At 39.9% G+C, this 27703-nt stretch overlaps 2 protein-coding genes across 20 annotated transcripts in view; both read right to left on the bottom strand.

The window, feature by feature from the left end:
- The window catches only part of CLIP1 (CAP-Gly domain containing linker protein 1), an 81365-nt gene extending 68684 nt beyond the window's left edge, over positions 1–12681 (bottom strand). For 4 of the 14 annotated variants that reach the window (XM_040609537.1, XM_040609591.1, XM_040609629.1 and 1 more), the window contains exons 1-2: positions 8990–11516; positions 6388–6447 (exon numbers count right to left, since the gene is read on the bottom strand). The gene's annotated coding sequence lies outside the window, so the exon portion shown is untranslated. Of the gene's footprint in view, positions 1–5244; positions 5305–6387; positions 6448–8989 lie in introns of those variants that run through there. The other 10 variants (XM_040609601.1, XM_040609609.1, XM_040609639.1 and 7 more) reach the window with 8 other exon arrangements.
- A 114-nt stretch (positions 12682–12795) lies between these two features.
- On the bottom strand, positions 12796–27175 carry ZCCHC8 (zinc finger CCHC-type containing 8). 6 transcript variants are annotated; one of them, XM_040609677.1, is made up of 14 exons: positions 26883–27175; positions 25885–25927; positions 25187–25261; positions 24548–24653; positions 23752–23829; positions 23329–23432; positions 21541–21606; positions 19577–19640; positions 18975–19117; positions 18073–18215; positions 17185–17300; positions 15965–16048; positions 15040–15151; positions 12796–14306 (listed from the first exon to the last, which is right to left on the bottom strand). In XM_040609677.1, the coding sequence occupies exons 1-14, from the start codon at positions 27064–27066 to the stop codon at positions 13492–13494; spliced, it is 2133 nt and encodes a 710-aa protein (XP_040465611.1). In that variant the 5' UTR covers positions 27067–27175; the 3' UTR covers positions 12796–13491. The 6 variants fall into 6 exon arrangements, with proteins under 6 accessions (XP_040465611.1, XP_040465620.1, XP_040465629.1 ...); XM_040609686.1 differs by having other exon boundaries at positions 19577–19637; positions 26883–27174; XM_040609695.1 differs by lacking the exons at positions 25187–25261; positions 25885–25927; positions 26883–27175 and having other exon boundaries at positions 23723–23829; positions 24548–24594.
- Positions 27176–27703: the final 528 nt, after the last annotated feature.

Genomic DNA, 27703 nt, shown 5'->3' with positions numbered 1-27703 from the left:
TAGAGGGACTGGGGAAGAACAAAATTTGTTGTTTGGGAATCAATCCAAACACCCCACAATGCTGTCCCTCATTAAAGGACATGGCTAATCTAGAGCTCAACCAGCAAATTTAGATTTATTTCTTAACTGAGACAGTAGATGCTGCAATTCTACATCATGGAGGTGACTTGGACTGTTTTATGTGTGAGCTCACAAATCCACAGCACACTCAGGACCAAAGACTTTTAAATTACCTTTCAACATCAGGACTTTTACGGTAGCCAGGCCTGCATATAAATCTACTTCTCCTTTGATTTTGAAACTGCTGGGTAATTTCAATTAAATAAAAGGCAGGAGATTTCTAAAAAGTTAAAACAAAATAAAACAAGTTTATATCCTTAAAAATTTCACAGTAGGCCAACCAATTAAAGAGAGACATGTGTTCAAATAGTCTTAACCTTCTCCCAATGACTTTAGATCAGACCAACTAATTTGTGAAGCAAAATGGAAAACCAAAGTACTACCATCAATACACTTGATAGCAGCAGGTTACTGGTATGTTTGGAGATAATATAAAATGTGAATATAATATGGTTAGGAAGGCAACCATTACGAGACACAAATCCACTGAAAATTAGAGTTTTAGTGACGTTGCTAAGTCATTAAGTAAGACATGTAGCTGTTTTTCTACCCTGGAGAGTGCAGGATATTCATTGCAAACTGGTTAAACAGAATTCTCTCTGCATATGCTTGGGAAAGGAAAAAGGCACGATAAATTCCTGTAAACTAAGAAACTGTACTAAGAACAAGATGATGAATCAGTTCAAAGCCAGTAAAAGGCTTAGGACCTCAAACCGTCAGTCAGATATCACAGCAACGCTATGAGGAAAGTAATTCATTAAAGCTTCTGCTCCACTTATGGATTTTAATTCTGCATCAAGGACATTTTAAGCCATGTCATCTCGTAATTCTAGAACTTGCTATGCTCATTCAGATTCCTAAGTGCCTCAAGATCCTCAGTAAAAAAATATACCATTGAAACACAAAGACTTAGACTGCTGAATATGAAGCACAAGTAAGAGAGGATGTCTGTAACAGTAAAAAACTATTCTGGGCTAGCAATTTGTGAGTAATTTTTTCTCTATCTATGTTGCTATTTCTAATCACAGTCTGCTCAATTCTTTAAAAATATTCCCATCTTTAATTAATAAGGAAGAGCTGAAAACTGTTAAAAAGCTTTAAAAAAAAAAACCAAACAGAAAATGTGATGCAAACTAACTCATCAAGTTGCCATTGTACACACGCATTACAAAAATGTTGCTGTTATAGTCTATTAAAAGATCAGAAAGCACATGATCCTCCTAAGCACACATCACTCTCTACAGAATGAGTCAAGGATTGAGAAGCAGAGAAACTTTTCACCCAAGAAAGTAAATTATTGCCACCTCTTCTGGTAAGCCCACTATCAAAACTTACTACTTTCCCTATGTTTTTCCAAGGAAATTCTTGCTTTTCCCAAAAGCCCTCGATTTTGATAACAAGAGGAGTAATTTGTTTGACTCTCCACACTGACTTCTGACCATAGTGATCTTCAACCATCTCAGTTAGCGCATTCAGTCCACAATTACAATTATGATTTTGGAATAGTAGAGCATCAAGTTTAAGTCATTTGGGATCTAAAGTTTAAATGAGAGTTTGAGAAGGAAAATATCATCTCCTGTATCAAAACCAAATTTATATAAACAAAGACACAAGGCTTCTCCCTGATACAATTAAAACTGAAGCAGCTGAAACAAAGATGCTGCTTTTTATAGTAAGAATTTAATTTTGATAGACTTGGGCGAAACTGTAACTGTTTCGCACTCTCTGAAAACATCAAATCAGCAATCCCTTTTTAGCTCTCCATGTTCTTAGCCTTTTAAATTAGCACCATGACTGCTACATGGCTGGCATATAATAAAGTAGAAGTACAAACACAGAACTTAAGATAAATATTGCTGTGATTGAGTAGATGCTGCTGCCAAGCAGAGAAGCAAAATGAGTGTCAGATAAGCTACCTCTATCAAATACCGAGTTTCTCTCTTCGCCTTGCAATTTCCCCTCAAAATGCACTAAAAAACATACACAGTAAGATTATAAAGATCAGGAAACCTGAACGGCTTTTAATGGTGTTTCTCCTTGAAACAGCAGAGTGAAGACATGTCTTATAAATTAAAAGAATGCAAGGTATTCACCGAAGAGTCTTCTGTGTGTTTGTACAAACAATTGATGAGAAATTCTAGGTGGAAAACAGTCAGGCTGGTGCTAAGGTAGCAACCTGAACAGTCTGTTCTTAGATACATTTTCTAAACCCTTTCCAGCTTTTCAGAGGCTGGCAGCTAGGTACCAGATCTGTGGGTATTTCTAAGGGTCAACTATACCACTGTAAGTCACACAAGTGCAACATCACTCTGCAAAAATAAATGCATGTAGAGAACAGACAACCTGGACAAACACAGCACAGACATATTAGTGGATGTTTGAAATCATCAGGGACCACACTGCTGACAGAGCTGGCATCAGTTCTGCTGGTCAAGAACACACTGGTTGCTCCAGCAGAAAGTGGCAACTAGCGGAGGGCAGCTGAGATTACAGCTAATGCAGTATATAATTGCCTTTCATTAAATAACAAAACACCATCCATTTGAGGCATTTCTAAACATGCCAGTCCAATAAGGATTCCAGTGCGTTACTTTTTATACGTGCCAGCAGAGTCAGTAGTCCCTAAGGAATGCCAAAAGATTAAACAAGAGCTGCATTCATTCATGGTCATCATGTTCAAACATTAGAAAACTCGCATTCAACATACAGAGTTAACATTTGACCTGAATGTTTTAGAGAGAGAAAGAAAAGCAGTTTTGAAAAATCATATTGACAAGACAGATCACTCCACTTCTTTTGAAGCAAGACCTCTTTTGAAATATTCTCAGTCACTCCCAAGAAAAACTTTAATAGGGCTAAAAGGATAAATGGCACAATACTAAAGGAATTATCCAATCAAAGTAAATAAAGGCTGTCCTGGATATTCACATTTAGAAGATGGTAAATAGATACAGCCTATAGCTCAGACAGGAAACCTACAGGAGCTCTAGGAAGTCATAGCAATCAGCATATATGAGCACTGCTCCTTCCTACAGTATAATCACATAAGGAAAGAGGTTGTTTATTGCCTACATTATACCTCCATGATGAAGACACAAGACAGCTCTTTTTCTGCCCCTCACAAGAAAGTTGAGATATTCTCTTTAATAGAAACCATACAAATTACATAGAACTATTTTTTTTCCCAAATAAATTCTCCCTCCCTCCCCTAAAGATACAGACGTTTAAGGTCACATTTCCAAGCTTTTCTGCTTCAGCCAACACATTCCTCTCCATTCAATACACAAAGCTTTAACACATTTTAGCACAGACAGAAAATCTTGTAGCATGTATACATGAGAGGAAGAGAACCCTGAAATCTTGTAATTTTAAACCAATAAATACTAATACTTTGCACATTTTTCAGCCATTTCATATTCAGTACGTAAATGAAGAAGTTTTGTAGCTGAACACTTTTACGCTCCTTAGACTAAGATCTGGCTGTTGTGGCCAGGGAGGGAAGTTTTCCACAACAGTATCTAATTTGCTATCTTGTTACATGTTGTAGCAGGTGCACACAGACACACACTCCAGAAAAATCACTCCCTGACATTGCTTATTTCAGAATTATGTCCGTATTTCTATTCTTTAAGTAAAATTCTTCGCAAAGCAGCAGACATAAAGGCATTCCCTCTTTTGTACCTTTTTCTTCTTCCTATATGTTAATACAGATACATGGTTTAAAATCTTTCTGCTCAAAGACCTCAAAGCAACCTGTGAACTTCCATACAACCCTACCCACTCAGCACGCTGGGTAAGTAAGAGGTGGGGAGGAAAGAGTCTTCGTTTCACGGTTATGTTTTTAATCACAAATGTATACCGTCACAGACTGAATCTTCTTCCCCATGCTATATTTTGGAAGAGATTTTTGCAGCCTTGGCTTTCTTTTTTTAAACACACGCACAAAGATGATACAACGAAAAGGAAAACTCACTCCTGATCTTAATACAGCAGGAGTCACATTAACATGTGAGCATTAGCAACAATTACCTTGTGCCCTGTGACAGCCGAGGCACAGAAAAAAGCAAACCCTGAATCGCCTTAGGTAGCAGCACCAGCGATGTAGCGGGAAGCAGGAGCGGCATGCAGCGTCGCCTTTGCCTGGGGATCCCACAGGTCTTACACGGGCTACAGACGTGGCAGCAAACTCTGGCTGAGCCACCTGGAACTGTGGGGCGACACCGGAGCAGCTCACCTGTAAATCAGTGGCTTTGGAAACAACGCAAGCATGGGGAGCAGGCATAAAACCAAAAGAGCCAAGGTAAATCATAAGAGAAATCGTTAATCAGTAAAACATCAGCCTAAGCATGGAACGCTGAGAACTGCAGGTCAACATTGACCAAGAAATACCAATTCCCCTCAAGAACCATCCACTCAAGCCACCAGTGACCAAGCCCAGCGCTGCACCGTCCGAGGGCAGGGCTGGAGCACAGACTGCACCCGAGACTCTGCCGTCCCTGCCCCTCCTCACAAACCACGAAGACACCTGAGGGCTCCACGCCGCGGCCCCCCGACCCAGGGAGGAGGCCGTGCCCCGCACCTGGCCACGGCCCGCCCCGCTCTCCTCACCAGCCTCCGAGCTCAGAGCGCAGCTGCCCCGGGAGCACGGCGGGCGGGCGGCCAGCCCCGTCCCACCGGGGGCACAGTGGCGGGCGAGCCGGGCAGAAGGAGCCCAGCAAGGCCGAGCACAGGGCTCGGGAACCGGCCAAACCGGCTGCTGTCACCGCGGCGCTGGCAGGCCGGCGGGGAAGCGCGGGCACGTGCGGCGGAGGCCAGCAGCTCCCCGGGGGAGGCGGGCGGGCGCCCCGGCTGCCAGGACATCGCCTCACCCAGCCCAGCATCGCCCCGCCAGCACCGCCCGCGCCCCGCTGCCCCACACGGGGTCCCTCAGCGCAAGGTCCGCCGGCGCCGCGCCGCCACCGCCCGTCCCCTCACAGCCCGCCCCGCCGCCGCCTCACCGCCCGGACGGGAAGCGGAGGCCCCAGGGCGGGAGGTGCGCGGTGGCTCCCCCCGCCCTCAGACGGCGCCGCCGCCCGCCCGGCACCGCCGCCACCCTCCCGGCGCGGGCCCCTGCGGCGGCCTTACCGCTGCCGCCTCCGGCTCGGCGCCGCCGCCTTCCCCGGCCGCCGGGCGCAGCTCCTGCCGCCGCCGCCTCCCCCTCCTCCCTCTGCAGCGGCGCCTCCCCGGCTCGCAGGGGGCGGGGCGGGCAGACAACGTCTGCGCCCGGCCGGGCCCGGACGCTGCGAGGCGGGGACTGCAGCAGGGGAGCGGCGCCTCCCCGCGCGCCCCTTCCTCGCTGCCCCCCGCTCTCCCCTCGCTGCCTTTTCCCTTTGTCTCCCCCCCGCTTTGTTCGCCCCGGGGCAGCCCGCGGGGGTGGCCGCCGCCGGGCAGGGCGGGAAGCGGCGGCTGTCCGCAGCCCGCGGGCTCTCGCTGCCATCGCGGCTGGCGGGGGGAGGGGGGAACCATGCCGCGGGGAGCCCCCCGGCCCGGCTGCCCGCCCACACGGCTCCGTGCCTGGGGTCGCCCCGGTCCCGCAGCGGGGAGGTGGCCGAAGCGCCGGCAGCGGGGACCCCCTGGGAAAGGCGCTGCGGCAGCAGGCAGCCGTAAAGGGGAGGGGGGACAGGGTGGGGAGGTATGAAGCACATAGCTCTTAATGGATGAATAACTTCACTGCCTGCTTCTTTTCTCCATTTTCCTTTTGTCCTCGTACCCAGAAATTATCATTCCTTCTCTAAAGTACTGAATATTTTAATTTTCATTGTGTCCCTGAAGCAATACATGAGAACCTGGCGTCACGCCGTTGCTAAAGTTTAAACAGCTGCAGCAGTAGCTCCAACACCATCATCACACAATTTAATAACATTTCCAAGGCTGAATCAAACAGCTCTGCTCCACTTCTTTACTTCTTATGAATAGGCAGCAGAGCCCAGGCAGAGCTGGCCCATAACTGCTGAATTCATCACAAAGCAAACCTCAGTTTGCACCCTCACAGATCATTTCATTTCTGCATGATACCATTCAAACAAAAGGGTGATGAGAAAGCAGTTCCACTGCTGGAGACTGACTGCAATTTGTGTTTCATTTTGGCTTAATTCTTTGGCATTAATCCAGCATGGTAAAGCACAAAATGGTGTGACGCAATCCCCCAAATAATAGGTTTTAACTAGATCAGCTTTTAGCAATGTTTGTTACAATTTCACTTCCTAAATGTTAAATAGAATCTCTTACCATGGCCACTAGATGTTGAAACAGATACTCAAATCCATGGACAGCCACCCTTCTTTCTCCCTGCAAAATTTGATAAAAGTTTTGCTGAATAAGGACTTCAGGATTTAAACACTCAATTGTACACAGAAGCACAGAGCCAGCAAACGATTACTTAAAAAAACCTGACCCTGCAGCTCCTACCTATGGAAATATTCCCTAACACAAAAACTGCAGTTAGGGTAAAAACAGAGTCTCAGACTAACTTTACGGAACGCTTCCCCAAAATACCTACTGCTGCATAAGCTACAGTTGTGAACCTTTGTGCTTGTTGCTGGTTTCGTATATCTGAGGCTAATATGGAGTGTGTTTTCCTCTAAATGTATAGTTTTCCATCGTTTTCCTTCATTAACGTGATTTTTTGTCTCACACAATTTGTTCCTGTTATCAGTAGTGCAGTTCAATGCACAGCATTTAAAGTTTTTCATAAGCGGTATGAGACTGATGTAGCTAGCACAGAGCAGAGCAATTGCAAGTCAGCTTAATATTAAAGACAGAAACTAAGAGTTGCAGCTTTGCTGTTTTTGTAGAACTCTTAATAAAGCGCAAGCAGTAACAGTGGTGAAATAACAGACAAAATACAGTCCAAATGCCTAAGCAGCCTTCTTTACCGTCTTGCAAGGCAAAGCTAAAAATGTCCTGCAACTAAAGCAAGAATTGAGAATCATGTCACATAGACCAAAAGCTTCTACCTATGAAGTGAATATGCCATTGGTTTTTCATGTAATTTCCTAGTGGAACAGAACCATAACTTCAAGATCAAAGTAATCTTGTAGGAAATAAGGGAGTTAAGTTATCCATCATTCAACCAGCATCAACCTTCATACTATGAACAAGTAGCTTCAGAGCAACTGTAACTTAAGTTCATCCCAGTTCAAAATAGCTGACAGCTTCTGTGTACCAGTCTGCACTTAGATGGGAGATACATGCAGACTCTTGACAACAGTAACATCCAGTTACGTTCACATCCAATTTGTAGCAATCATTATAAAAAAAAAAGATGCCAGTACTATAAATCATGGTACTATAAAGGACTAAATATGATTGAAAGCCAGAATATCTTTGCTTCCAGTTCTAGTGGCTCTCTTTTCTGAACTGCATAATCACATCAGTCAACATATAATATATACACATTTTCATAACTCTGTAAAACCAGGAACTGCTAGATGCTCCAGGGCAATTCAGGATGCTGACATAACTACTAGCATCCTGGCCACAAGTATAAGGCCCACTTTAGAATTAAAATCGTTCTCTTCAGTAATGCGGGAACACCAGCTGAAATTGTTTCTGCCTTTTTTCAGATCTGCGAAGGGTCCAACATTATTGGACCTTTTAGTTTTTAATTTAGCTTTCCAAACAGCTAAAACATTGTTCTTTAAGAACTGCATTTAAGGCTATCCTGACTTAAGAGATGCAATGGGACATACCCACACAAGTACGAAGATTTTGGGTATAAGATTTTTTTCATTTGAATGATCTCTTCAATGTGTACATTTAGCAATTCCTACACAGAACTGATGGACACACCTGCTTCAGAGAAAAGCAACTAATAGCTTTTTTTTTTTAATCACAGAAGTGCTGCTTCAGAAATCCCAGCACAGAAACACTATTATCTTCTGTACTTGTTTCTGGTTTTGCAAAAACACCACAGGATTCCCCTCTCCCCTTTTAACCTGAGTGGACCCTAAAGAGATTTAGCACCCTGAAGCTTCACGCTTACTCCTAGTATTTCTGGCCTTACATTTGTGTCTCTGAAACCAGCAGTCTTTGACTGATAGTCTACACTAGATGAAAAACTGCCCTTTTAGCCTTAATTATCATGTATGCAACAGTTAAAAAAATATAAATAATCACAGCTTAGTGGATTGAAATGCTACAAGAAGTCTTTCCATTCTTAGTGTCTTCCTTCCCTGGATTGCACTACCCTGCAGCAGTACATAAAAGCTCTGCAAGTCCTGCAAGTGTTGTTGGTGTGCTACACAAATCAAGCTTTCATCCAATTTTACATTATTCGTTCTACCCAACATAGGTAAAGCAACAGAGAACAGTACCCTTAAACAGACATTATTTAAAGAATCCTTTCTGCATGCTCATTTAAACAACGTACTTAATTTAACAATAACATTCATCTTGATTGTTTCATTTCATAGATAACTGAAAAAACAGCCTATTCAAAAAGACCATGCAAATCATTCTACCACTTATGTAAATACTAACAACAGCTGAATTCTCACCTACAGAGAAGCAAAGCAGTTTTTTGTTCCTATTGAGAGTGCCGAGTTCTGAAGGTAAATAATTTTTTATTCAGTCATTGGATGACAGCTAAATATATGTTGTAAAAAAATCTTATGTCAAATCTTTGTTGCTTGTAGTTAACTAAAGTTTAGGAAGTATCCAACTGTCACATATTAGTTACCATGTTATTAAATCCATCCTGTTTGTAAGCTTCTCCAAGGATCGACACCAATTCCTACCTCTGACTCATCCCTTCCCACCCCCGAAATCTAAGTATGACTCTACAATGTATTCTTAGGAACAGCATCAATCTTCAATGGCATTTACTTACCAGAGGCAGCACAGCCATGTTACAAAATGAAGGTACTACGGAGTTCCATGGCAACTACCAGTGCATTTGAAACACTTTAATTATATTTGAGCTTTTTCCTCCTCTTCATTTTTCCTTTTTTTCCCCCAGCTATCCTGCTTTACACAGTTTGCAGTAAAAATAATTCTTCTTAGCATCTAACAGGTCTTTCAGATATCTTCTAGAATCTCTGCTATCTCTCTTTTCATGACATTTTAAAATCTGTGAATCAGGTTATAAAAGTATGTTAAAAATTAAAATCTTCTTAAGAGACAATGAGCCACCTGACTGATACCCTGAATATTTTACACAGATCAGGCATTTTTAGATGTGCACAAGCATTTTAAAATACTGTCACTGTTCCAAATGCTGTAAACAAACATGACTGCTATGCCAACAGGAATCTGTGGGAAAAATTGAGTGATGCCTGCTCACGCTATACCCACCTCATTACAAATTTTATTACTCATTCATTTTAGTAAGCTCTAATCTAGGTTATTATGCCACACCCATCACCATGGGAATGTGACTTAAAAGCAGAAGAAATACTTTGCTATTCAGCTTTTTCTCAGACCTTGTAGTGTGATCAGATTGCAGTTTCAATATACAAAAGCCACTTGAGTAGTTACACCTGACAGATTAAAAAAAAAAATTTAAAAAATCAGTAATTACAAGGATCTTCAGTGAAGCAACAATATATAGCACTTGATAGGAGCAGTGAAATATAAATGAACAGCAATGAATTCATTCCTAACCACGAGAGAAACAGCAGGGAAAACTCCCCATTCCTAATTAACCATGTCTTACAGCAGAGGTAAATACTGTAGGAGTTTTTACTTACTGGTTCTGCTCAATCTTCTTCAGAGCATTACCCATACCGACTACCACCACCATAGAAAGGACAGTTTAAAAGATAAGATTTAACAGAACAGTTAAGAGATACCTCTGAGTGCCCAGTATTTTGCATGATTACCCCTATTTCAAATTCATAACTAAACGCTAAAAACAACGATACAGTTCCTGCCACAGGCTGGCCACTTTTCTGAGATCAAAACACATGCATTACAAAAACTGTATTTAAAGAAAAAAGAAGCATTACAGGAACTTTTATAAGTTTTCTTTACAATCTGAAAGGCAAAAGAGTAACAAATGAAAGCATTCTATTCCCAGCTCTGTTTTGCTTTACCAGGTAAGCAAAGAAATTTTTAGGCTAACAGAGGGTAACTTTTGTTTTAACATACGGGTTATATAAACAGTAGTGAAAAAGGGTTTGTTCTGACAGCCTCAGACTTGAAACTAAACATCTACAGATGTTTAAGATGGACAGAATAAGAAAAAAAAGAATTCTCAATAGATGGTATAGGTGGTCTAAATCTAACAGTTCACACTTTGATTCATAACAGGATTCAGGGACAGCCTCTAAACACCATATCCAGCTAGCCCAAATGCCAGGCAGGGCCTGGTAGCCCAGTGCCTTCCATTAAGAGCTCCAGGCAGCTTCCAGCTTGATGTTTTCCTAGTCCCCTGCCAGCAGGCTACTGAAGTGCCTACTTTTGCCAATCAATAACCAACTTGTCCTACAGATTTTGACTATATAGGAAAATGTTTGTACCACCTATTTATTAATTATATTGATATCATTAGGAAAAAATGAGCACTGGTATCAAATGACACTTGACTTACCCTCAAAACCATATCTGAATAAGACAGACAGGGATAATATCAAGACTAAAATGAGCAACTTTAAACATCTGCTAACAATTTTGCAAAAGAAGCACAAAAGCAATATAAAAAAAATAATTCTGAGCACACAGGCAACTCGGTATTTACAAAAGCCTAGTCTTCCATTATGTTAAAAACCAAGACTTTTAAATGGGAACAAACACAGTTGCGGGAATTTTAATTCAAGCGTGTATGCAAGTGTGACAGCATGGGCCACGTGCTTTGAATAGTAGCAGACTGCAGGTGAAGGACAAAAACGTTTGCTGACTTGAACAACCAGTCAGTCCAGTCACCTTGGACAAAAATACCAGTGGATATAAAACGTGGACCCAAACACAGTTCATTCCTGCCCCAAGCCCCCCAAATAATATTTGCTTTAAATACCACAAGACATCATCTTCCAAAAATGAAAAAGCTCTGTATCTTCAAGTAGTTTGTGTGCAATAAACACAAAAGCGGCCAATATAAAATGCTGAACAACTTAAAATTAAAAGTATTACAAAATTAAGATTTAATATATTTAAATTAGAATTTACTGTTACATTAAAAGCCATGTTGCTGAAATTACTTCTCTTTACCCTTACTCTTAATACCTTCAGTATAAACCTTGAAAGCAATAGTTAACAGCTACTTTAATGATAAGCCTGAGGATTTGTACAAACATGGAAGACTTACCTATTCTGATCAATTAGATGGAAGGGTGATTTATTATGACTTTACTGTAAACATACAGAGCACTAAAGGGTAACGTAGCATATAAAGATGATTTCTACCTTGCTTTTTCTGTAAGGTTTCTACCTTTTGTGTTTTCTGTAAGCAAGGCAGAAGCACTAGGCTGCATGTCCTACTAAAGCAGCAGCATTTCATAACAGCTATTAAAAAAAGATCTTCTAAGGTGTGGAGAGAGAACTGCATGTTTAAAATATGAGCACCGCAACACACCCAAAAGGTGTGTACACTTGAAATCATTACCTCATGCCCTGCATCACATTATTATCCACATGTGAATGATGCAGCACACAGCACATAATGGCTTATGTAAACTGCGATTACTAGCTTTTAACTCCATGGGTGGAGGATGCATGGAGAAAGCTTCTCAATAGAGATGTCTTTGTAAAGTGTGCAAAAGCTGGAAGCAACATATTATTACCTATTCCTGCTACAGAAAATAATACTATTTCTCCTATAAAACATGGGGAAAAAAGTGCCTTTCACTTTAGCATTACAATGAACGTTTACCTTGACCATTGCTTTCCAAACGCAACCAGATAAAGTGAACTGGTGTATGCTGCAAAAAGTTTTTTCAGCATCTCAGAAGACAAGCAATTCATATACACAGACACTTCGGTTTTCCCCTCCTGTAAAGTTTAGAGAAAAAAAGTAAATAAATGTAAAGGCTTTAACTACAAAAAACCCTGAGGTTCTCTTAAATATTCAAATGCAGAGTGTACTAATGTATTATAAGATTCTTTTGGAAATATGTAGCACATGCAAAGCTAGGAATTGTAAAGAATAAGTTCAGTCTCTTAAAGTTATCTTATCAAAGAATCCTTTGAACATCCCCCCTTCACCAGCCTTTTCTTAGACACTCAAAAATACTTGGGTTTACTATGCCTCTCACTTGGCAAGACGACTTCTTTTTCTGCATTTATATAAGGACAAATGCTTTACCAGCGCCAACGAATACTGTTAAGGCAATCTAGTACTCCCTCTGTTGGCAATGCAACTGATGTGCAGTCATTTCACCTACAGTTCCCTCTGAAGACTATTAAAGAGAAGAAGAAAAAAAAGTGTTAGAACAATTAATCAGCAGAATTACATGCTTTTGAACTTTCAGATGTGGGCAATTCTTCAGATTATTAAAATTGAATAGTATAGCAAACATCTATTTATGTAGATAAAATAATTTTCACAGCTTCTTGATTATGAAATCCAACAGCTGTGACCCTTCCTAAAATATTTAACTTTATTCATCCTCATTTTAATCGACTTGTTTTTCTATTTATCTTCAGCAGCTGATTTACAAAAATCTGCAGTTTGACAGTTTAGGACTCCAATTAAACATCTTTATATAAAATTCATTTATTAAACCTCTGTACACAACAATGAACACGTATGTACAGCAAGTTTACATGAAGGATGATGTTACAAAAGATACAGTGGTAATTAAAACTGACCCACGTAAATAATTTATAAAAATACCTGAAATGGTGAAGATAATGCTGGCAATCCCTGATTATTTTCATCCAATTGTCAGGATTTTGATGTGGGGAATCTTAATACTAGACCTTCTTAAAAACATTCTGAATATATTAAACTTATCTACAGGATAATTAGCAAAATGTATAAAGTATAGATTATTTTACAAAGGACAGATATTAAAAAAAAATCACCAATCCACCTGAAACTCAAGGACAATATAAATCTCAGCCAAAGTAATGAACAGCAAACCACAATCTCCTCTTTTCAGAATTTCATGTATTGGCAAGTAAATCACTCTTAACAAATCAACAGTCCTGTTATTCCTTAGTGGAAGGATGCAATCTGGGAAAATTCTTCTATACTTTCTGGCCACATCGGTGGTCCTCATCAGTACAGAAAACGCTGCACTGACTTCATTTCCAAGGAAGAACAGGGCAGACCTGTATTTGTCAAGATTTTCTCCTTCCCACAAAAGGATGAGGAAGGTTATCAGAGTTTGTAAAACTGAAGGAAAGAGAAGGAAGCAGTGATTTGGACATAATGGAACAAAGGAAGACCAGTTATAACGAAGTCTTTTTCTTTTGCTGGCTTCTTGGGGAATTTTTTAACACGCTTCTTATTCGTAGATAAACACCTGTTGATTCTGCCATATTTTCAAATTCAAATGGTGTTATTCCTGCAGCAAACTTGCTCATATCAGGAACAAGACTAGAGTTTTTTGCAGGGGATTCAATGCTTGTGACCATTTTATTATCACCTGTGTTTTCTCCATCGTTAACCTCACGGTCAGAAGCAGGTATTGTGCTGTTATCCAGCAAGCCTTCAGAATCTGTATTATCAGGATCTTCTTTTAAGTTAAGTAAACTATCTTCTGGATTAGAACTAGTTATAGAATGTTCATTTTCTGGCATCTGTTCACTGATATCAGAAAAACTAGATTCCACTGTAATCACCTTATCAGATGACCTTACTTCTGCAACATCTACTTCATTCCTAGATGGTGACGACGTAACAGAATTTCCAGTTAAAGGTGTATCAACAGGAATATCAGAGTCACTGTTTGTGCTTTCCGCCTGCTCTAGCGCTGCCCAGATTAATCGCTGCTGTTCCTCTAGCTCTTCCAAGGTCAAAGTATCCTCATCCATGACTGAGTCCACTATTTTTGGCTGTGGAATATCACTGGAAGGATTCAATGGTGGAGTAGTCCTAGGAAGAAGAGGGCGGGTGGGGGTTGAAGGTTGAGGTGGTGTAAGATTCTGTGGAGGTGTTCCTTGTGGTAAAGGAGGAGGAGATGACATCGATGGACGTCCTGGTGGCAGTGGAGGTTGGAACTGAAAACTGTTAGGAGTTTCAGACCTTCGTGACACTTCCAGATCTAAAAAAATTATTAAAAGACATCTATTAGAATCTGAAGTTTGACTAGGACAAGATTCAAAGTGCCGATGTCCTGATTAACTAGCAGACTGAATGTCTTCTGATCCTTGGTTTTCAGATGAGATAAACTTTCTGAAGGTTTTAACATCCACTGAAACTATGATTTTGGGGATTTTAACCCTGCTAGCTATTCAAGAAATAAAAAAATAATAATAAAAAAAGATAAAACACTCTTGAATGTATGAAGAACAAACATATTCCACACTGAGACACACTGAAGGATTTCCTCATAGGAAATCCAAAAGGAAAGCCAAAAGTTCTCCAGCTAATCTAACATTTAAACAACACTGTAAGTCTTCCCATGAGTTTGATTGATTTTTAAGAAGTTGTGAGCTTGTAACTTCCTATGTTATTTCATCTAAGTATTTAAGGATTTGGAGGTCTCCATAACGGAAAACTTTCTTTAGGATACAGCTGAAATAAAGAAATTAGGATTTGTAATCTAACATTCCAATTGCTCTGAGCACACTTGAAACCTCCTGCATGGTACTGGAAGATAACAATTGCAGCAGCAGAGGTGGCTTATTGTAGACAGGCCCAAATGTAACTGACACTGCTAGTGTTATGTTAGAAGTTACTTGTTTCTCTTTACGAACACTGACATTTCAGTTCAGAGCAAGTTATTTTGAAAATAACAATTGAAACTAGGGAAAAACACTGCAGAATAACTATACCAGAATCCAGGTCCATGTCAGCTGCCGGTACCTCCAAATTGTCTTTTGGTCGTTTTGCATTATGAGACCTTGACTGAGATGCAGCCCTTTTATTGCTAGATTTTGGAATTGGCTGAAGAGAAATTACCCAGGAAAACAAAATAAATTAGTATTAAACTGTGCAAAGTAACACTTCCAGCTATAAGAACATATTTTAAACATTTTCATAACTGTACAATCATGTGGTGACCCAGTGTGTAAACTAGATACTGAAGTTCAGTTTTAATGCAACTGAACAGAACTTTATTCTTGTTCAGGTTCAAGTGGCAAAAGACTCTCTGTTCCGAACACAGGATTACAACCAGCTTTCCACCTGGACACCTAGATCTTATGAAACCAGCATAACTCAAGTACTGCACGTCCCTTCCTGGAAGGCTTAGAATTTACTGTTTAATTCTGTGCAGTATTACACTTTGGGACTGAGAGCAGAGTATACGTCTTCCATCCTTAACTAGAAGTATCCTGCACTAGATAACACTAGGCTAGAGTCACATTAGAGAAGACCTGAGAATGATACATAACAGGTATCTGTAATAAGATCACTAAATCATGACTACGGCAAGTAAGCTTTACACTTATTAGGGAATTCTGGAACTAAGACCATTTTTAGGCTGTAAAAGCTTATAGCAACATTTTTTCACAACTGTTTATAAAATACTGCACAATTGGGGTCTGCTTATATTAACTGAAATAATGGAATTTGTTCTAAAAATGAAGCTCCTTTTTGTTAAAACAGATAAGCCAAGAACCAGTATTTCACACCTGATAGTAATAATAAAGTCTATTCCCTTGTGCAAAAAAGAAGATAGAAACAAGAGATCATCACTGGCTACACTAACTACAAGACAAGTTTTTTTCCTTGCAAATAACAATGAGATATACTCACTGCATGATAGTTAGAAAGGTAGTTTGCAAAAACATCCTTCTGTTGAGATGGCTGCATAGGGATGGAACCAAATATCTGCCATTCCTACAGGGGGAGGAGGGGCAGGAAAGAGAACTTATGTTGCATATAGTTGGCTAATAATACAACAGTAAAACTTGAGAAACGCTGGCAGATTAACAAGCCAAGATGAATTCAAGTTCTCATCAAAAGCCTCATTTATCAGAGTAAATGGATCTTTAGGAGAAATTTCTGACAAACCAAAGTACTCTCACCTGTGAACACAACCGATGCAATGAACTATGACTGGGTTGTAGGAATAATAATAAAAAAATCATCACCTTTACAAAACGTTAGCCATTTCACAGCTATCTTGTTAACCATTTCACAGCAACTACTCTTTAACACTTGTAACACAACTGCAAACTTTCCCTTGAAATAACTGTTCAGCTGAAAAAGGCTTAATTTGAAAAAATGTTACTTTTTAAGGAAAACTGAAAAAAACTTGAGGACAGAACTTTAGTTAAGAATACTGAATGAAGAAACACATTCAGAGACCACTAAATGGGCAAACATAAAAGCGTAAAAGAAAATGTACAGGTACTTCTTTTCAATACACTTGCATTAACATCAGTGATGAAGTTTACTAACAGCAGGTTAAAATGCTTTTGAAAACAAAAGTTCAGCATCCACCACCGCCACAGGAGACCCCTCGCGCGCACTGTTCTTAAGAGGACATGCACTATGAGGGTATTCTGGTACGATTCATTTGTTGTAGCTGTAACAGAGCTTCCCAGAGGTTGTGCACTGGTCTGATGTAGTTTTCTATCATTTAAATTATATTTATGATAACTCCCATAGTAATTTTCATATTCCAAAACCATTCAGAAAATGTATACGTATGCAAGGAACAGGTATTAACGTTGAAGTTTTGTGTCTTAAAAATAAATAAATAAAATAAATCAAACCCCCCTTCTAGGCTCCTGTTGGTCTCACAATAGAAATAATCACTACAGAAGCACTATCAGACCCTATCCACAAGAGCTGTGACAGATATCAGACAGATGGAAGTCACAAATACCTCAAGAACCCCACTCCCAAACCAGGTGCTTAAAAATAAAAGCCTGTTGAAAGAAAATGGTCAGATGCACAATACAAAACCTTAACTTTGGCTAAAAGCAATGAATGTTACTCAGTTTAGAAGGCAGAGGATAGCCACTTACATCTGGGATCCCACTTGGAGTGGATATATTAAAGCCTGGATAGTTTATCAATTTGGAGACATCATAAGTAGTGTGTTTTGGTTGGCAAGATCCTTCATCTTCTGTTCCACCATCACCTATAACAAAATATAATTACTATTGATGCCAATTAAAGAACATTATGGAAAAAATCCACTGGATTTAAGGACAAGGTTTTGGTTTTTGGACTCTAGGTATTGATGAGAGGCTTTGTGACCCACAAAGGCAGTAAGTGACCAAATCTATTAGATACATGCATTAAGCTTCCCCAGAAACCTAACTGGGTATTCATAACACTACTACTTTTCAAGTATCGTTACTAGCTTCAGAATTTGGCATCAGGATTGTTCTCTGAGATTCAGCATAAATGCTGGTCATTAATAAAAAAACTGGTGAATTACTCGGTAAATTGGGTTTCAAGAAATGTATTCTTTGCTTGCCAGCAGTCTTCTTTTATTATGTAAGAGTAAGTTACTGAACCTTTGAAAGTGTTACAGTTTCTTTCACAAAAGAGAAGCTTATTAAAAAAAGGAAGAGGAAATCTGACTATAAGCTACTTGCAAGTCTTGCACAGTTTCACAGGAACTCCACGTTCTAGTAGCAAGGGTTGATTAGAGTGAAATCACACTGCCAAAGAGTCTTCATCTACACACTGCAAACATTATAGAAGTTGTTTCATTGTCACATCATAGATAGATGAAAAGGGAGTATTTTTAGATGCCTTTAGAAAAGAAAACTTGATATACAACTTTTTCACTCTTCCATGAGGAAGATGAAGGTTTACCAACTAGATACTTTGCCTTCTGAATAGGGTGCAGCCAGAGAATAGCCTGGATACTGAAAACCACATTCCTGCAGCACATTCTTTACCTTTTCCATCGTAAAGTGCAAGTCCAGAGTGCTCCATTTCAGCCTCCTTGAGCCAACCCGGAGGATAACCCAGCTGACGCATGCGATATATAAACGGAGGAATACTCTTATCTGTGACACCAAGTGCATCTTGAAGTTCCCCACTAAGAAAACAAACAGAAAACAAGATGTCCTCCAGTAAAATCCATAACTGAGTTTTGACAAAAGGAAGTTATGAACATTTTGTTGAATTTTAAACTGTCAAGTTAAAATAACTTAGTTTTAGCTCAAACTATGTTGCTTGACAATTCCAGATGTAACAATTTTACATTACTCTGATGTTAAAGATAACTTTTAACACTTGCATTTCTCATATGCTGAAATATTTCATGATAATTAATTCTATGCTGAGAACAACTTAGCTTGTTACTTCTGATTCATGGCCTTAACTGTAGTTACCACAACAAAAAGGGTGGAACTTAATGCAACACTAAATTTACTGGTGATTTCTTTGGAGACTGCTACAGACATATTATGATTTTTTTAAAACATTTTTAATAGAGAGAAAAAGAAAGGAAGGAACACTCAAAGCTCAAAATTTTCAGAATTTTGCATGCATTTTTAGATCATTAAGAACATAATGTATTTGCAATTTGAGTAGTCAAACAGTAACATCTGTCTCCCTACGTTAGGCATGGGGAAGGGTAGGACTATTAAGCTAGCAAAGAGTTTTCATTTGAAAAGTGTATGTACAATTTATTAAAATCTTATTCAGCAAACAAATTCAAATATAATACACCCATAGCTAAGATAGTAGATGGACTTAATAGAACTTCAGAAAGTAACATCTGGCAGGCACTCCAAAGGCAGAAAAGGTATTCCAGAAAAGCAGTGCAACAGCTAATGGAAGGAAAAAAAGATACCTAATAACTCCTGGTTTAAATTTTCCAAACCTCTCTTCTACTTCTTCTGCGTGATAACGCTGCTGAAAATTCTGATTGCTTGCTTCACCACATGCTTCCATAAACTCCTTTCTCTTCTCACTTATACGAGCTGCATTTCGTGGCTTAAAGATAATACAATTGGGAAGTTTAGATTTGTACAATTTATAATACTCCTTCATCCAACATAAAACTGGTATTCCTTGCCCTAAGCACACTTAATCGTTTATCACATGGACACGTGAAACAGTTGTAATGAAAACCACAGAGCAAAAACCCAAGAGTACTTGCATTGGATCTGGGAACTACAAAACAGGAAGAAAGACTGTTCTAACTGAAAAATGGCCCTCCATAAATTAAAGGAGACATTCAAACCATTATGCTACAAAATTAATTTATATTCTGATTTAGTATGTTAGAATTTATAAGTACGAACAGCATAACCTAATCAACAGAGATGAATAACTATTTGTGTACATCCTGACCCCAATGCATCTAATTATTATTTTTTTTTTTAAATGATGCAGTTACAATGAAACATTTCTTGGAGAGCAGCTGCCTTTTGAATACTGATGTACATTTACCTTTGGACAGTCTTTCATTTGATGGTCTTCAGAACCACAATTGAAACAATGCGGTTTTGGCCTGCTTAAAAAATGCACAAGAAATTAAGCCTGAAAATAATTTTACAATGTTAAATGCACTTAATTATTTTAAATCTCATAAGATTTTTAGACTTAGATAAAAATGTAAGCATTGCTTGCTGATTTCATATGCTGTCTTCTGCTTCTCTTAAATTGACTGCTTAATGTTAATCTTCAAAATAGAGTAACATAATATTATTTATTTCACAGTAAGAACAGGAGAAATGAGAAAAAATGTGGGCACAGCATTGGGGGTGGGGTGGGGGGAGAACACATGACAGCACGTGGTGAGGAAAAGAAGAAAGAAAACCAAAATTAGAGTGGAAAAGTCATACTTCCAGGCAGAATGGGGCATTTATATCCCATATAATACAGATCTATTCCTTTAAGAGGGAACAGAATAGTTACAGAATAATTCAGGCTGGATCTCAGGAGATTTCTATTCTAGTCCCTTAATCAAAGCTGGGGCAGCTGTGAGATCAGACCAGGTTGCTCAGTGGAGACTGCATAACCTCTCTGGGCAGCCTGATCCAAGTTTTCTGCCATAAGGGTGGAAAAGCTTTTCCTTATAGCACGCTGCAGATACAAAAGCATTCACTGAAGGATTTCTGCTTCTGATTAAATACGTAAACATTTGCTTAAGACAGCATCAATAAATGAAAACAAAGTCTACACACTAAAGTTTATACTATGTCCAAAGGAAGGAAAGTGAAGATGTTAGAACAGTACTTTTAACTGCAGAGCACAAATAAGGAACCCCTCGATTTAACATGTCTGTAGTACATTAATACCTCTTTTTCTATTTTTATGCTTGTATTATCACAAGTCTGATCCTTTTTACAATACTGAGATCAGTTACCAGTAGAAACAAGTAGAAGAGCATGACGACTACTTTGGAAAGTCCTGGTCCACAGTTTGAACAAGTCATACGTATTGTGAAATTGTGCACCGAAAGCCTGGAATGGAAATGCAGCCTGGTTTCAAGTTTAATTTCCCTTGTAAACTCATACCATGGCAGCAAACATTTTCAACATTACAGGGTGGGGGGATTAAGAAATTCCAAATCCCGATCTCTCACAAGATTTTAGAGAAATTTTTTTTTTCCAAATATTTGTTTTTACCGAATTCCATGGGAACCAGAGGTGAGGACAAAAGGGTGACACAAGAACGAGCGTGCAGGGTAACCCCCAGACACACATGCACACACTCCAACCTCTTGAAGCCTCTAGTAAGATAAAGCGAAGCATGTCTTTTGTTTCGTCTTTATGTAGTATTCAAACAGAAACCTTCTGTGGTGATCCAAGTATTTTATTACCATCCCATATCACGAGCACAACCCTTCAATCTGCTTTCCATTCATATAGTACTATTTCTAATCAAACCAGATTTCAACTCAGCATGCCCCTTTATCTTTGAAATTCCCCCTAAAAGCTTGCCTGATCTTTACTGCATCTGAAATGAGTGACTTCAGATGCTATGAAGACCACACAAGCTGTCAGTTGGAAACTCAATTCGCTTTACTTCTTACCTCCCATAAAAGCTATAGAATCAACTCTCGAGATCAGTCTTAAAAGTCTATAAAATAAGTGAGATAGGAGTTGTTCTACAAAACAGTAAGAATTATGATAGTACACCAGTGCAAGGATGACAAAAGCAATCACTAAAAAGGCAAGCAACAAAAGAACCAAGTATAAACCTCGGAAAGTTTTCACACATTGATTTTAGACCCTCCCTAAATAAAGTCAGTAAACAAGAGAGACCTACTGACTGCAAAGCTTGGCACTGGCTCATTTAAATTAAACTTCTTGCTCAAGTATGTTCAAGGGCTTCGTATACTGGGGAGTAATCACAGCGTACATCTGTACTTTTCAGCTCAAAACTTTATATTGAAGAAGAATACAAACCTTTTTGGTTTTACTTGTATTTCTTGTCCATCTAGGGAGAGAATCTGGCTGAAAACTTGCTGATATCTTTAGATTTCAATAAGGAACTGCTACTGGATGAAGCAAAATTTCAATCTTGTTTAAAATATCAGTGAAAACCTAACAGCGCTTTAAATATAATACTGACTCTTCCGGATTAGGTTACAGATGGGTCCTTGGTATGAAGTTCATAGTATAAACTGTACCTACTATAAAGTGTTTGCTAAGATGGGCTTATGTTGTTTCCTCCTACCCAATTTCTACCTAATAATCAATTCTGGTTTTTATGAGCACTTGCTAAAACTACAACCCTCTTGTTTACAGGCAGAAGTTTCAAGCTAATAATTCTGAAATGCTTCACAGCAATCTTACTTATATTTTGGTAGAGATTCAAAAATATAACTCACTTCTCAAGCAGGTGGAGACAGGTCATATAATACTACTTGTGTTTGCTTTTGGACTGCAATGTGTCAGCTGCTCTGCCCGTTTGTCTAAAAATGTGTAAGACAAGAGGGCAGCAAGGGAACCGGCATGGTAAAGACTAAGGGGTTCGGTAGAGTTCAGAAGCACAGCAGTTTCCAGAATCTAACAGTTGCTTTTAAAAGGAAAAGCAGATGCCAGAGACCAAACTGACGTGTTAATTAAGTGCAGTACTTGAGTCATTTAGAAGTACGGTACCCGACATACCATTTCACTCAAAAGTAAGCACTATTTTAGGCTTAATGTCAACTGTGGGGACTCTAAAGAAAGATGCGGTAAGAACATTTAAAGAACAGTATCAAAGCTAAGCTGGCAGACTTTAGTCACACTTAACTTGGCATTTTAGGAGACAATCCTGTTAGGCATCTACTTCCTTCATCTAGAGGTTGGGAGATTGTACAAATACCATTTGGAGAGCAGGATTGACTTAAAGCACTCTAACAGAGACAGCTTTCCAAATATAAAATTACCACACAGTGCGTACACAGTCAAAGGCAGGCACAAGAAAACACAAGTTAGCCGGCTTAAAAATTTGAAATTTTCATTCAGATACAAGTAGCTTTTTTTAACACTAAGAAATTACCTTTATTACAAGCTTGATAACTAGATATTGCAGAAATGAACGGTGAAAGTGTTTCCTGTCCTGACCCTTTCTGAGGCAGAAGCAATACTGAAAAACTGGGCAGATAAGACCACTTGAGAAACTTCTTGTCATGGAGGACTACAACATTAAAAAACACTTTTCCCAACATTTCCCTCAATCCCATCTTTCAAATACTGGCTTTAATAAACAGGAAAAACCCAACTTTAACATGAATGCAAGTTAAGAGCATTCCATAATTAAATTTTATTCGACTACCTTCCCTCTGGCTCCCATATTTGGAAAAAACCACCTTACAGCGTATTTGAGTTTGCCAAGCCATTTTCTTCTCCCAAACAGCAGATTTTATAGAGGGAAAAAACTTATGCGCATCTGGAATGAGCGGTCATTTCAAAAGTAATTACAGACTGGCCCAGGAAACTCCTAAAGTTGCAAGACCTATTTATGGGAATAAGGCATTCACTCTTCCCAAGCACAAGCCTTCTAAAAATCGGCAAGCCAATCACATCAGAATACTTATTTTGAGTAAAAAAGCCATTAATGACTCATTACAACTATTTATCTGTAAAGACTGATATGTTTTTGATAGAAAAATATAATCTACTGAACAGATTTTGAGTTCAATTTACCGAATGGCAATCTTTGGATTTGACAAACAGAAAAAACCCTCATTTTATTAAACAGGATACTTAGGTATTTCCCATCCTTCTGTCAGCTGTGGATTCTCATTTAATAAAGGCTGTCCCAGTTTATCAAGACAAAAATTGGTAAAATACAGAACACTTCCTACAACCTGTAGAAAAAAAGTCAGAAAATTGTCAGAAATGTGTCAGTATTTAGGTCAGATTGGTAACATTTATATAAATTTACACTGCTTGAAACACTTCCAGGTTTTTTCCCCCCCCGCTCTGTTAAGAATTTACAAGTAACACATGCCCACACCTGTACAATTAAGTATTTTTTCCATTGATGTAGCCAAAACATGCTGAACGTAACTGCTATTACACTGATAAATTAAATTTAACACAATCTTATTTTAACGGCAGTGTATATTGAATACATAGAATGAAGAGGCAGACCTACCATTGAAGAGTACATAGTCAAAAACTTACACTAAAAGCTTCTTTGATTTTTTTAACAGAATTCGAGCTTGCTGTTTTACAGTCCTCTTCCAAAAGAACACTGGAGGGCTGACATAAAAGTACAAATAATTATTTAAAAATAACAGTAAATAGCTCCTAAAGTACGTAAAAGGCACAGAACGTGCAACACAGCTTCAATTCTTTCATGAAAGATTAAACAGTAGGATGGAGATGTCTACATTAGTCATAATGCTTTCCACAGTCCAAAGTATGACACAGCTTATTTCTAACGTTTTCTTGGATTAGAAATATGATACATAAGAACAATTTTATTCTTACGTCAAAAGCTAAGAGAAAGATGGAGAGGGAAATGTGCCATGTCACCTTCAAAGTGAATGCTAAAAAGTGAATATTAAGTAAAACTCAAAATTCTAAACTAAGACAAGTGGAAATTTCCAGATTCTGGTGCTCATCTACACTCTTAGATACACTCAAAGTTGGGCCAAATACTATCATAAGAGGATACATTAAGTTTGTATCTTATGGTCTTTTATTGATTATTTAAAGCAATTTATTACTTTCCTTTTACAGAAATTTCATTAGCAACAATTTTAAAGAAGCATTTTCATGGGCAGAAAGGATATTTTCTTTGTCCTTGCCCTCTATTCTTGGAACAAAAAGTTACACATTTATTTGATAGTTACTTGATTTGCAATTAAACAGGAAAAACATGTAGAATCCAGTTATTAAGCAGTGCAGTATTTCAATATTCCCACTATAAAGATGCAAGAGAAGGAGCACCTAATACCAATTTGCTTTCAAGTACCTGCGGCTTAACATTGAAGTGTGTTTTTTCTTGTTCATCTCTTTTCTGCTCTTCGTATTTCTGAACTAAATTAAAAACAAAATCTTCAATTTCTTGATGGTACTGCCTGTAACAGAGTGAAGAAGCATACAGAGACAAAGATATGAGCAAGATTGAAACATATACCAAATGTTGGGTTTGTTTCTTTGTTTGTTTGTTAAGCATTTACCATTTACTAAAGAACTTAGAAAAGGGGCAGTCAACTTCTTTCCTGTTCTCCCCCCAACTCCCACCAACATGAATGCAATCCATTATTAGAGAGCATCCTAATATTAGCGTGGCAAAAAAATGAACTCAAGAGGCTTGGAAAATTTAATTTACTAAATTTACACACAATACTCGTGAAATTCAAACTGCTGTTCTAACTCACTCCAAGATCCTGGAAGTCACACTTTATTTCATGATAAAACCAGATACTGCTAATGAAAGCAACAGACCTGCTGTTATACTGCTCATTATCCTTTCTCCCTTCAAGCTTAACAGGTTTATGATACTGAACAGAATATATGTCCACCCTTTGGGAAAACACTAACATATGCAAACAACAACAAAAAGAAATAAATCCCATTTCAGGATTGCTTTTTCTTGGAAAGTACTTACTTAGAAATGACATTGTTCATAAATAAAATCTGTAACAGAGGCCCATCAAATTTGGAATTTTCCACTGAAATTCCACTAGAAGAACAGAACAGAGACAGACAATGGTTACAGTATTAGCTTTACTGTCAATATTCCCTATCTGTTTTATCACAGCAAAGAGTGTGTACTCCACAGAGAGACGAAGGTTTGGCCAATGCAAGTTCTGTCCTTTTAAGAAGTTCCTAGTCACTTAAACAGAAAGCATCCTATTTCAAGCAATGCAGGTTGCCTGGAATGATGCGGAAAGAAAACAAAACAGAACACCACACTACAGAAATTTTCTTCAAACTATAGCTAACTCTTATAAAACCTTATAAATACAGATCTCTTATTCAATTATTTTAATGGACTAGTTCTCACTGCTGAACTTCACAAAACCCTGCTTCCCTAAAGGGCTCATAAGTTTCATAAACAGATAGATACACACAAATAAAGCTTGCAGCAATACAAACTAAGTTGTCCATGTCAAATCAAAAAGACTTTTCAGGAATGAGAACAGCATTTTAGAAGCCCAACAGCTGAGCAGGGACAGGGACATAGAAACCAAGTTTCTAAAAGATGTGGCAGACACTGTTACCTCAGGCAGCTCTTACCGCAGACAAACTCTATTTCAAACACATATAGGTCATAATAAGTGTTTTAAGTCAGTGTTAACATACCTAGGACGAGTCAGGATATTCAGCTTCCTTTTAAGTTCCTGATGTTAGTTTATTGTTAAGGAACATTACTTTCTTCAGAAGACACAGACCCAAACCTCAACTAATTAAAGGATCAAAACAAACAAGAAAACACCTAACAAAGATTCCACAGAATAATGAACGGGGTTTCAGACTTTCCTTTTCACTGCACAGAGGATTACCTACAAATCCATATTACTGAAGAAACACAATAAAATGCAAAAAAACCAGCTCAAAAAACCCCAGGTGAAAAAAGAGGACAATCCAGATAATTGATAATCTGCGACAATCCAGATAATATAAATTGTTAAATGCACTATGACTAAATTGTCTAATTTATAGTATGTTATTTTAAAAATACAGTCTTCACCAAAAAAAGTCAACAGTAGGACACACGTACTTGTGAATAGACAATGAACTATAAAAAACATTTCAGATTCCACTCTGCTGCAGCATCAAACGCAAAAACCCTGTAGGGAACCAGTCACAACTTATCACGCTTAGTATTATTTCTAGCTCTGTTAAAAATTTGATTGCCAAAGTGAACGTACAGCTCTTTCTTTTCCCTAAAAAGACAGAAAGGCGCAGGTCCGGCATCAAATGTTTTCACGGTCATCCCAGCACTCAAGAACTCAACTACCTCCTTTGCCAAGTGAAGCGAAGCCGGCACGGACCTGCACGTCCTGAGGAAAAAAAATTTCTGAGGAAAAACGAGCCGCCAAGGCGGGAGCCGCCGGGAGTTGCCCCCTCCCTGCCAAGCTCAAATCTCATTATCCTTCAGGGCGCGCCAGGGGGAGACGGCTCGGGCCCTCCCCCACAAAGGCAGCGGGCCCAGCCCCGCCGAGGTCCCCGGGAGGCGGCCCCCCAGCGGGCCAGCGCCAAGGCTGGCCCGGAAGGGAACCGGCAGCGGGAGCGGCGCCCCCTTCCCCCGCCCCGCCGGGCCCTCCCCACAGCAGGCCCTGCCTCTCCCGTCAGGATATTCTCCGCCCGCAGCCGCCGCACCGTCTCCTCACGGTCCCGCAGCCGCGCGTACAGCTCATCCAGGGCCTTCTCGGGCATCTCCCCCTCCTCCTCGAAGTTGAGGCGCGACGATGGCAGCGGCCCATTCTCGTCCTCGAGCTGCTCGAAGAGCTCGCGGTCCCCGAAATCCACCTCAGCCGCCATCTTAAGCTGCAGCAGGAAGGGAGGGGCTTGGCGGGGGGGGGAAGCTGCCGAGGGGGCAAAGGGCAGTGGCAGCCGCCGCTCGCAGCGGGAAGCGCCGGGCGGGCGGGCCCTGTCCCCGTGGCGGAGCCGGAGGACCACAGCTCCCAGCATGCACCGACCGCAGCCCGCCGCGGCGGCGCCCGTCCGCGGGCGCTGGGCGTGCTGGGAGCTGCAGGAGGCGCGGCGCGGCCGGGCGCGGTGCCTGCTGGGAGCCGCACGGTGGGGGGGCCGTTCGCTGCCTGCGCCCACAGCGGCCTGCGGGAGACAGCGGCCGCATGGCGCCTCTTGCTGTGGTTGCTAGGTTTGTTCTTCCGCGCCGGAGAAGGGGTGGGAGAGAAAAAAACAGGGCAGCAGCAGGACGCAGGACTAGAGTTTGTGTAAGCAGGCTCGCACAGCCTTGTGCATTTAGCGCTCTTGCAACACAAGCTCACACGATCCACTACAAAAACTTAACACGCTTTCCGGGACTTCTAACAAATCGACCAGAGTGACTGAGGAGCAATTAAAGTGCAAGGCAGAAGCCCAGAAAAAAACAACCCTCTGAGGAAGCAGCGCAGTCATACTGTGTAATGCTGCAGCAACCACCTGTCCCTTCTGC

The sequence above is a fragment of the Falco naumanni genome, chromosome 1 (genome assembly GCF_017639655.2).
Source record: "Falco naumanni isolate bFalNau1 chromosome 1, bFalNau1.pat, whole genome shotgun sequence".
Lineage (NCBI taxonomy): Eukaryota > Metazoa > Chordata > Aves > Falconiformes > Falconidae > Falco > Falco naumanni.
This window is presented reverse-complemented; position numbering and strand designations above follow the sequence as displayed.